At 42.8% G+C, this 11714-nt stretch overlaps 1 protein-coding gene across 2 annotated transcripts in view; it reads left to right on the forward strand.

Annotated features, from left to right (window-relative positions):
- mical2b (microtubule associated monooxygenase, calponin and LIM domain containing 2b) overlaps positions 1 to 11553 on the forward strand; it is a 42289-nt gene extending 30736 nt beyond the window's left edge. For both annotated transcript variants that reach the window (XM_076263940.1, XM_076263948.1), the window contains 11 exons: positions 1270 to 1402; positions 1979 to 2061; positions 2777 to 2839; positions 3674 to 3789; positions 4106 to 5012; positions 5282 to 5379; positions 6732 to 6830; positions 6952 to 7045; positions 8944 to 9046; positions 10053 to 10126; positions 10468 to 11553. In XM_076263940.1, coding sequence (XP_076120055.1) covers positions 1270 to 1402; positions 1979 to 2061; positions 2777 to 2839; positions 3674 to 3789; positions 4106 to 5012; positions 5282 to 5379; positions 6732 to 6830; positions 6952 to 7045; positions 8944 to 9046; positions 10053 to 10126; positions 10468 to 10652 — 1955 coding nt within the window. In that variant the 3' untranslated portion in view covers positions 10653 to 11553. The remainder of the gene's footprint in view (positions 1 to 1269; positions 1403 to 1978; positions 2062 to 2776; positions 2840 to 3673; positions 3790 to 4105; positions 5013 to 5281; positions 5380 to 6731; positions 6831 to 6951; positions 7046 to 8943; positions 9047 to 10052; positions 10127 to 10467) is intronic.
- The last annotated feature ends 161 nt before the right edge of the window (positions 11554 to 11714 follow it).

Here is an 11714-nt window from a genome sequence, read left to right on the forward strand (position 1 = left end):
TTCATCTGTTTTAAACATATCAGATTCTGTTTCAGCTCAAAAGTGTTCAAGATGACCAGATCCTCAGCGCCAGTTTTACTTTACAGTTTTGCACATAAACAGGCCAGTTCACATTAAAGTAAACTGCTCTCTCTCTCCTCTGCGGTGGAGCACCACTGCATTATCCCCCTCCCACCACCCCAGTATGACACGCACTCGTAGAGAAAAAAGATCTCCAATAATACAATCCAATAAACATACTTTAGAGTACCGTATGAATGAAGAGGATCCCAGGCCGGGCAACAAGGGTTTCAAAATCATGTAAAGCATCTCAAGGTGACACTAACTTTTTCCACACTTAAAGCCATTCCTGAATTCAAAACCCTAAATGTATGGTTAGAGTACATCAAACCACCGAAGCATTCTTGCCATGCATAGGTTCACTTTATTTGAGGTTAAAAGTCAGAGACTGAAAGTTCTGAACAGGCTGTACACGTTGCACGGTGCAGAGTGTCAACATCCTGTGTCTCCATGCCTCTCAAACCACTTAACAAATTGTCCTCCAAAGCACTGCTAAAGTATTAAGTAGTGTTGACATTGAATATTTGTGGTATATTACTGCTAGATGAATTCCTTTGAATTGATTTCAGATCGCAGCTCCTTAGCATTTCCATACAGCTTCCTCATGTTGCTACTGTAAGCGTTACTTAAATGTACTTATTTATTTATTTAGAACTCCATTCAATTAATATTGCCAATATTATTTCTACCATGGAATTTATTTATGTATTTATTTATTAATTATTCAATTCAATTAATATTGTCAATATTATTTATATCATGGAATTTGTGTATTGATTTATTAATGTATTTATTTTCTAATATGTTAATTTATTGATGGTATATATTTGTCTATTTATATTTCATTTGGTTTCTCATGGTACAGTGTTAAATGTCTCTGCATTTCTGTGTTTTCAGTTCCGTTCCCTCTTGCCATCAAACAGGTCTTACTTACATAATGGTAGAATATGTACTGTAGGTCAGTAAATGTATAGAAAAAGAACAATAGGATGATAGGTTAGTTTGTTCTCTTTGGATGTTACCCCTATGTGATCAATTCTTTCCCATCCTTTTAACTGTAGAATATTGTGTCTGTTTGTGTGTGTGTGTGTAGATCTGACTCCATTTGATCTGTAAGCCATTATGGCTGTAGCAAGTTAGTGTTTCTGATACTTCAGCTGACGCCACAGCTTGAGCTTTTAGTGATATGTTTGTGACCTAACTTTTCAGGAGTCCCACAACAGCATACGACTTCTGATGGCCCAAGCAAAGGAGCACAGAAGGCCTGGCTGGACCCCATCATGGTGGCTGAGCTACCAGAGGACCCTCAGCTAGAAATGGACCAGCCTGGGTCCACCATGGAGTGAGTTAGCAGGATTGCCTCTTTAGATCTCATTATGACCTTACTACTACCACACACACACACACACACACACACACACACACACACACACACACACACACACACATTTTATATCCTTTATTTAATTCCACTTTTATGTCAAGTTACATTGGGAATCAAATCTTCTGAATAATCCAGTAGATTAAAGATTAAATCTATCATGAGTTTTTACAGGTTCAAGGGTATACACACAAACACACAATGAGAGAGAAATGATGGACTTGTTGCCAGAAATTTAACAGAGACTCTGTTGTACAGCTTCCCATTCTTATCCAATCTTTTATTTAAAGCTTTGGATTAAAATCGTATGAAATGGTACAGCTAATACACTGAGTTCTGTAGCTGTACTGTGGTTACATGAGCAGAGAAATTCAAGGCCTAGAGTATATCCACGGCATGTCATTAAATGTCCTTGGGCTGAATATTTATTGTCCTGAAGCAGGATTTCTTTTTCCAATTTATCTGTGCCATCCTTCATGCCGTGTGTGTGTGTGTGTGTGTGTGTGTGTGTGTGTGTCTGCGCCCCTGCTATGCTAGGTGTCAGACGTCAGAACCATTTTCCCTTCAGTCCTCTGATTCTGGATCTACCAGCTGCAGCTCGCTGTCAGAAGAGGCCAAGGGTAAGTCTCTGCACCCTCTGGCAAAACTTCACTGGCTCTCCTCTTACTCGTACCTAACCTTCAACAGCAACAGCCATATAGACTCAGGTTCTCAAACCTGCCACATCCACAGCTAGCTTCACATCTGGTGTGTTTGGTGTAGACGAGTCTTCCACCTCCTCACACTGTCTCTGTGCGCGTCCCACTCCCCTATTACACTCCCTTAAAAAGGGAGGGAGTGGTCGCCAGTCATTCCTTCACATTAGATGTGTGTTTTTCTTGGCCTCTGCAGCCACCCCTGTTCTGTTCTGCATGGAGCTAAGCTGAACATTCTGTTCAGAACAGGGAGAAATGCACCAAAGCTGCATCTCTATGTGTGTTTGTGAGAGAGTGTGTCTGTGTCAGTGTCTGTGGATGTCATTCACCTTGATGGTGTCACTTTAAAAAGGTTGTTAGTTTAATAGTGTTAAAGATACTTTAAGTAACTATAATCAGTCTAATGGTGTGTGACTGCTTTCAGACCACCATACCTGAGAAAACTTTGTTTTCCTCAGTGCTTGTTACCAGCAGGGCTTTTCTAAGTCTGCAGTCTTGTTTTTGAACTCCTGTTGTCCCACAACTAGATCACGTTGCAGTGTTAAAAAAATGTTTCCAAGCCCAAGTTATGATTGCACCTCCCCCCCTCTCTCTCTATCTGTCTGTCTGTCTGTCTTTCTGTCTGTCTATCTCTCTCCAGGCCACGGTCCTGCTTCTAAGGGTGCCAATAAGAACAACTACTGGAGAAGAAAAATTCGGGCCAGTGAGTATTAGCAGTGCAGTGCAGCTCTCATACGCCCCCTAGTGTACGGTTCCACTCACAGTGTGTCTGCCCTGTGAGGCCAGTGATCGTGCTCTGGAACATGCCCTCTGGATTAGTGCAATTCACTCACATGTCCACTTTCACAGGGCTATTAATAAGATTAATCCCACACTGGGACACCTCGGTCTAAAGTACTCCTGCCACTGGTGTACACCAGATCTCGCTTGCATCAGTGTGTTACTTACCTGATGGGCGGACATTAGAACAAAGCTTACAGTTTTAAGTTGTGACAGCAGAGGATTTAACGTGTAGTTATGACCGAGATGTGTTCATTTCCATTGCCTTTTTACTGACTGAACAATAGTCATTTTGTATTCGGATTCTTCCATTGACTTATGAACAATAAAAAAAAAAACGCGTATTTCACTAGAGGGAGCCAGTCATCTCTGCAGTGGAAATGAGGGTCTGCTCTTATGAGGCTGTGTATTATTGCCAGGCTCTCAAGAACCTTATGGGAATAGTGAGCTATTTGTTGTCCCGAGATGAATTGAAAAATCCACAACAATGGCACTGGTAGCATTCTCATGCATTATGAATGCCCTGCATCAAATCCATGCCCTGTGCTCCTGTTCTCATATACAAGCACTGATGGCTGTCCAACGGCACCACACATAAAGTTTGCATGCATTATTTGTGCTGTGTGGCCATTGTGATGGCTCTTTGCATTGCCATGCCATGGCTTCCTGGGGTTTTCTGCACTCAGCTTGGGCATGGTTACAGTCCTCATTAGCAACCGGTCATTCGTTTGGCTTGTCTTCCCTCTCTGTCCCCCAGCGCTACCACTGATCCTGGTGAAGACGTTCGCCCGCGGAAGAGCTGCCGACAAGCAGCAGGTCCTCGCAGAAGATGGAGAGTCCGACTTTGAAGAGATTCACCAGCCTGAAAAGCAGGTTTGTTGTTTTGTGAAGCACCTTCTGTTGGTTCTTTATAAATGTCCCACATTATATTGTCAGTATGTGGCGGGTATTGTTAGTACAAAGTCAGTTCCGTTTTGTTGAGTTAAAAACAAAAGTGATTTATGTCATATACATATTGTAAATTAAATTTATTTGTTGTAAAAAATGATGCTTGCTAATTTCATTTGTCTCAATCTTAGCTTTTTTTAGAACAAGTAGCCAGTGATGTAAATGGAGCAGGTGTTGCTCATGCTGGTAACTCATTTTGTTTGATGTGGTGATGGATGGGACTTGTGTTTGTTTGGCTCAGGCCTCCTCATCTACATCTGAAAAACATGCTGGCTCCCTGTCCATCGAGGAGAAGTGCCCAGCACAGACTGAAGTGCCCACTCTCACCGACAACAGCCAGGGCCTTCCAGAGAGGCCTGACCCCAGCCTCACCACCTCCACTTCCTCCTCCTCCTCCTCAGCCTGCTCGTCCCAGCTGCAGCCTGGGCAGCAGGAGAAGGACCAGGAGCAGCAGCAGCAGCCTGACTCCTCAGTCAGTCCCAAAAGGAGGCTCCTCCTTTCTTTGAGTGAGAAGGAGAAGCTGCTCAACTGGGACGTGGAGCCCTCAGAAGACTCCTCCAAGCCGTCGGACCTCAGGAAGGGTCCCCGCGGGCCTTCAGCACCGCCGACGGATGGAAAGCCCGAGTCCGCCCCGAAGACGACACCGACGCCAGAACCCACACCTGCGCCGCCTCAGTCCACCTTCCAAATATGGGCCAGTGTCCTCCGGAAGAGCATCTCCGGAGGGTCCAGCCATAAGGAGGGGTCCAGCCATAAGGAGGCGTCTAGCGGCGCTAACGTGGTTCGGAGGACCAACCGTGTGCCTAAGGCCCGGCCGCTGTCCTTACCCGGAGGCTCCATCAGCTTGGTGGGCTCCGAGCAGCAGCAGCAACAGAATGTCTCCACCGCCATGGAGAACGGCCACGGCGAGCAGAGGAGGGGCAGCGAGCTGACCATGCTGCTGCAGCAGGTAGCCCTGAGCTCCAAGCCCCCCACCTCCGGCTCCAAAGATGACATGGCCTTCATGCCTCGCCGCAAGCTCAACTTCTTCTCCTCGCTCCGCGTAAGGGACAGGGATGAGGTGGACGGAGGGAAAGGAGGAAGGAAAGGGCAAGAGGACAGCAAGGATAAAGACATCTGGACCATCCTCTCCAAATTCAGGAACAAAGGTGACAAAATGCCCTCTGTTGAGATGATTTATTTCATGCTCTTGCTATTGTCACAAAATGTCAACACCAAATGCACACAGAGCACCTATCATGAAGACAGATCAGAGTGTGACTTGTTTTCATCCAGTTTAATGAGTGCATGAATGGAAAAATGTAGTTAAAATATGTGGAGATTGAGGCAATCAAAAACACGTAATGCTCAAACAAGTGCTCACTGCATCACAGTGTATTTGTTATGCAAATGAATTGTCCCACTGATCATTATACAGCTAATAGCCAGCCACATGATGAGGAAGAGGAGTATGAGGAGGAAGAGGGGGCCAGCTCTTCTGATGAAGGAGCGGATCGGATGCCTGACAAACCAATGGTAAGGTCCTGCTCATCCTGTCCACTGATGTCCAGAGAGGGGACAGTCAGTGGTCAGACATCTATGGAAGAAAGCTGATAATCCTCCTTTGGATTATCAGAGCTCACATGAACTGTTGGATATGTTTCTAATGACTTGCTCCTATCGGTTTACATGCACAGAGGAAATCCCAAGGCTACCCAATGTCCTTTTCATAGTTCAGAGAGGCATGCCAGTACACTGCCTTATTTAATGTTAGATTTACAGTCCTAATAACGGTTACGGAGCAGGCAGTATTTTGAGCCAGTTTGATGCCATAAAGAACTAGGACTGCTAGCATCTTACTAACATGGGTGTGTCCGTGATGAATAACTCTAAAGCAGTGTTTCTCAAACTTGTTCAGACCAAGGACTCACGGACCACCTAGGTAAAAAAAAGAAAAGAGTAAACCTACTTCAATAGTACACAATAGGCATATTCACTGAACCACCTTGCTTATTGTCTTTGCACCTTGCTTATTGTGTCAGAGGATACATTATGATATAAACTGGCATAGCTTACATAGGCAGTGTTACAGAGCTGTTTGGATTTATATAGGCTACAAGTTGGTTCAATATGTACTGTACTAATTTGGGTAACTGGCAACAGATGCAGGGTCTCTTAGAAGTAAAGATGTAGGGTATTCATCACGCTGTGTAAACCTGTGTGCACAAATGATGAAACATGTGCTTCTTAACATGAAATTGTGAAGTATTTGGGGAGTTCATCATTTACAATGATCATTTACAATATTTACATAATATTATTAAAACATTGCAAACAAGGGAAAGAGCTGAAAAACAATGTTGGATGGCCGTGGTCTTTTGGACAAATAGTCCAAATTTTCATTTTCGATATATTGTCTATTTCCTTTTTGCTGCTAAATATGGGTTTATGTGACTTGTGTATTATCACATTCTGTTTTTATTTGCATTTTACACAATGTCCCAACTTTTTCTGATTTGGATTGTAGTTCTGTTTTTTTTCTCTCTACCTCTCTTAAAAAGGACTGCTTCATTGATTCATCCACTGATCCATTAAGCATAATGTGAAGGTTAACTTTGTGAAGCCATGAAAGAACTCCCCACAGCTTGTTTGCTCCCCATAATACCTATATATGTGGAAAGTTTCCACCTCAAGGTCTAATGATATCTTTAGAGGCATTGTGACACAACTATTTATCAAAGAACCAAAAGACACATTCATGGGCTGACAGATTTATTATGTGGATATGTAGAGCTTCTGAGTGGTTATTTTTTCCCTCCTCAGCTGCTGTCTGAAAGATGTTTTCTCTTTTTATTGTTTCTTATTCTTTTGTTCTGTTCTGTGCTCAGCGCAAGGGGAGCTTGAGTGAGCGGCAGAGGAGAAAGCAGGAGAGGATCGTCCAGCAGCAGGCCAGACGAGAGCAGCTGAAGAGACTCCACAGAGCGCAGGTACAACTGCCGGATGCCCTTGGGAAGACAACCTATTCACTCCTATAAACAGACAACGAGTTTGTATGTGTTTGCCGTGGCCTCCAAGTGTGTGTGTGTGTGTGTGTGTGTGTGTCTTCAGACGATCCAGAGGCAGCTGGAGGAGGTGGAGGAGAAACAGCGAGCTCTAGAGGAGGAGGGGGTGGCTCTGGAGAAGGTCCTGAGGGGGGAGACAGGTGGGTAGGATGACTGCACACACCTCAGAGAGATGACTCAAACACACACACACACACACCCTGCCAATCACACTTATGCTGAAACCCTATTCTCCCTGAGTTAATTTTCTCTTGCTTGCGCTCTCTCTCTCTCTCTCTCTCTCTCTCTCTCTCTCTCTCTCTCTCTCTCTCTCTCTCTCTCTCTCTCTCTCTCTCTCTCTCTCTCTCTCTCTCTCTCTCTCTCTCTCTCTCTCTCTCTCTCTCTCTCTCTCTCTCCTAAGAAGTCATACTGACTGAATATGTTCACTCATGTCCTTACCCTTCATTCAAACCCTCACACTTACTCTTGCCACAAAGATAAGCACACTTGGGCATACACGTGCACACACACACGTTATATCTCTAAATGACTACAGTCTGTGTGAGTATACAGTTTACTCCTTCTTCTACTTCATTACAATAATGAAGTATAGTAATGGCCATAGCTTGTCCACTTCTTTTTAAATGAGTATTGTTCTTCTGGGACTGAAAGTCAGAATCATGAAAAAGCTATTAACATGAACCTGAAGGAGGTTCTTATGTCCACAGTTACATTCTGGATAACATTCACCAAAGCTCTTGCAGAGGGAAGGCTTTTTTGATGGGGAAAAGCTCTTAAATGACTTTAAATAGTCATTTGGCTTGAATGCAAATCAAAGTTGAAATTGTGGGAAATGGCTTAAGTGGTAATGGGTCTGGCAAATAGAGGTGTGTGGGGGAGAGGAAGGGAAATGGCCTTCAAATACAGCGCTTCATTATCTGTGCAAATGTTGATATACATGCTAGTCATTAAAGCCAGCAAATCTCTCCAATGAAAACAGGCAAATTAGGACGGTCTTTTAACAAATAATGAGTTTATAATCATTCTTCTGAAAGCCTCAATTTGTCTTTTGCTGGAACAGTAAATTGTTTTTTTTTCTCATCCGGTGCTCTTCACAGAAATCCCCGTTTATGTATTATGTACCCTACGGCTTTTATGAAAATAGAATTTCATTGCCAAATCGCCAATGAATGTGCTTGCATACGTATGAATAAAACTGCTTATATGTAGAAAGTTTTGTCCTAGAATGACCACACAGACCGAAGGAAAATGGAGTGTGTTTCAGCCACCCTGCATCCTTCAACTTCTGTTCATATTGATTGCCATTATTCAGATGAGGCAAATAAGGATCTCATATTTTGCTCTGATGGAACAGACACATTTTAAAGTCTAGGGATTAATTTGACCATAAGGAGGAGAAAGCGTGTCCCCGTTCGTACGGCCCATGCTAGGGAGAAAGTGCCATTGACTAGGAGCCACCTTTCAGCACTGTGTGTGGCCTTGCAATGGTTTTAATAAAGACTCTGCGTCACTGCTCATGGTGGTCTGAAGTGGGCTGGCTGCCATTGTGCTGCCTGTTTACAAGTCTTTGTGGGTGTAATTGTAATAAGGCTTCAGTGTAAAGAGGTATTTACTGAATGGCTCCTTTCTGAACTGGCATTCACCGGCTCTGAACTAGATGGGAAGTGGGCAGGAGAGAGCGGTGTACAATGGCCACAATGGGTGAATATGGGGAAATATCTGCACTCTGCATTTTCGAGAGGGTTTGCATATTTAGTATTTGGGGTCAATTATGCTGATTATGCCAAGGATATCAAAGCCCCTTTCTCTGAAACAGAACCATATTAGCGAGGAACGCATGGAGAATGTTTCTGGTTTGCACAATGCTGGAGTCTCTGGTGGCTGTCTAAAAGAGATAAAGGACAGCAGATAGGTCTACAGTGGGATGCACAAGTCACATTCCCAAAATATAAGAAAAAGTGTTTTGGGTTATGAAATCTCTTTCTTTTGTTTATCTGCCAATTTTTATGTGTATGTGACTTTTATTATGTATTTTCAGACAATGGGGATTCCTCGGACGAGCTTGACCTCCTGCAGACCTGGTTTAAATTGGTCCTGGAGAAGAACAAGCTGCAGCGCTATGAATCTGAGCTCGTGATCTTGTAAGTTCCATTGGTGCTTGTCTATTTAGCACCCTAGTGATGGATGTATGTGATTGTATGTATACATACATACAAAGTGCCATCAATAATACCATGCATTTATGTCAGCAGCATATAAGTGGTTCATTAAAATTAAAAACCTCTTCTAATAATGCTTTATTCTGATGCATAGGCCTACTGAAATCTAATCTGAATATAAAGCTTTCATTGTGTTGTCCCTGTCTGGGCATAGAGATGGGTAAAGAAAAACAACACTGGTTGTGTTATTTTCAGCACATTTGTTGTAAGGGTATAGTATAAGTATATATACTCTTTTGATCCCGAGAGGGAAATTTGGTCTCTGCATTTATCCCAATCCGTGAATTAGTGAAACACACTCAGCACACAGTGAACACAGTGACACACACTAATCCTTGCACAGTGAGCTGTCTGCTACAACAGCGGCGCTCGGGGAGCAGTGAGGGGTTAGGTGCCTTGCTCAAGGGCACTTCAGGGGTTAGGTGCCTTGCTCAAGGGCACTTCAGCCGTCCCTACTGGTCGGGGTTCGAACTGGCAACCCTCTGGCCACGGCTGCCCCCCAACACGGTATAACAAAAGCAATGTGTTAGAAACAACACAATTGTGTTGTCCCTATCTGAGCATAGATATGTTAAAAACAACACAAGTTGTGTTGTTACACTTTGCATTTAACACATATTGTGAGGTCTACAATGGTAAATTCAATGCATGTTACAGTTACACGTATCATGTTGAAAATGGGTCATGACTAAAATGGGGCGGAGCTGTAGTCAGCGTACCACACCACAAATTGGCTCCTTGCCCACGGGAACAGGGGTTCAAATCTGGCCTGGGGTCATTTCCTGAATCCACTCCCGATCTCATTTCCTGTCATCTCTTCACTATCCCATTGAATAAACCATAAAAAGGCCCAAAATACTGCATAAGTTAAACTCAAATAATAAAAAAAATATATAATGTTAAAAACATATTTCCTTCTGTTCTGTAGTGCTCAAGAATTGGAGCTCGAGGACACACAGAGTCAACTTCAGCAGGACCTGCGAAGCAGAATGGCAGTTGATGGTAACACCCAAAAACACATGGACACAAAACACCATTATGAAAGGATGCTTACTCTACCTGCCATTGCTAGATCCTGTCTGGCAGTATGTAGTCCATAATACAATGCTAAAGGTGTCATAGCATGACGCATGAACCAGTGTTATTATACAGTATATACCAGTCCAGTAATGTTCTTGCGCAAAACCAGTGAGACACTGGCATCACTGATGATAGACCCAGTAGCAGAGCTGGATGAAGGCTGTCTACAGTATAGAGTACAGCACAGCTGTCACAGAGAAGCATACTGTATGAGGGTACAGTCTTTCATGTGTGTGAGTGTCGCATGTTCTTCCAACTTCCAGACTCCTTGAAGAGTGCTACAGCCCTGAGCGAGGAGCAGGAGATTCTGGTCCACATAATGCAGGTGGTGGAGAAACGTGATCAGCTGGTGAGTCTCCTGGATGAGCAGCGACTGAAGGAGCGGGCCGAGGACCAGGACCTGGAGAGCATGGTGCTGTCCAAAGGGTACCGGTTCCACTGGACCTAATGGGCAGCAGCATTCAGCCTCGACTCCTTGTGGAACTGATCAATGGCTAGAGCAATAGACTCAGAGAGTTGAAGTGATTCTGCATATGAATTATGTTTTATCGTTTTAAGACTTTTAAAATTCATTCCACTGTATCATTGCTGTGATGCCTGCTGAAATTGTAACATTTGGATATATTGGTTGAAACAGATTTTTTTGTTTGTTTGTTTGTTCATGTGTTTATATGTGTGGTTGGTTATTAGGTGTTTTTAAATACTGTCTTCCTGAGGTGCCACTGCTCTGGTTTCCCATTTAAAATCAAAACCGGTAAATTAATGTAAAGACTTGCCTTTCATGAAACCAAGGGTCATACTGAAATGGCGCTTTTCGTTTTATGTGTGCAATATTGTCCATTTGAATGGATTCACTCACAATGTGGTAGAATAGATTATGTTCTCCGTCCAAGCACCAACTCTATAGGTAAATATTTAAAACCACCTTTTCACTTTGTGTGTTGTGTGTCTTTTCAGAAAGAGAGATGTGTTCAGCACGAGTTCTTGAGGTGTTTTCTTTTACATTACAATCTCTCTTGAATTTCCTATTTGAAAGATGTTGTATTGTTTTCCTAATTAACACTAAGATGTCAGACCATAGTCGTATATTATCTAATTGCAGGTATTGCACAAGATTTTCTTTAAGGAAATGCTATTTTACTGCTGTAAACATTTTCATTTTTTTGTGACAAATTGTTGGCTAGCTGTATATTTATTTCCTCATGTCTGAAACACTGCCAAATGTTAATGTTTTTTGTGTTAATTTCGGATGTTTGATTTATTTTAATTAATTTAATTCAGAAATGTTCACTAAATTGTGTTTATCTATACCTATGTAATTTATTTAATAAAAAAACTGTTTAAAACTCTATTAGTCTGTGGTGTGTTTACAGTTCATAACAAATGCTGCTGTAAAAGCATGCGCTAAAGCTTTAGGCTATACTGTTTCACAATATAGCCAGTGAGACTGCATTCATGGGTTCAGTCTGGATTAAGCGGCCTTCAAGTGCCAACAACAATGGGTTGTTTC

Source organism: Alosa pseudoharengus, unplaced genomic scaffold (genome assembly GCF_046254945.1).
Source record: "Alosa pseudoharengus isolate Yale_2024_CS ecotype anadromous, Long Island Sound unplaced genomic scaffold, YU_APseudo_1.1 YU_APseudo_1.1_scf_10, whole genome shotgun sequence".
Lineage (NCBI taxonomy): Eukaryota > Metazoa > Chordata > Actinopteri > Clupeiformes > Clupeidae > Alosa > Alosa pseudoharengus.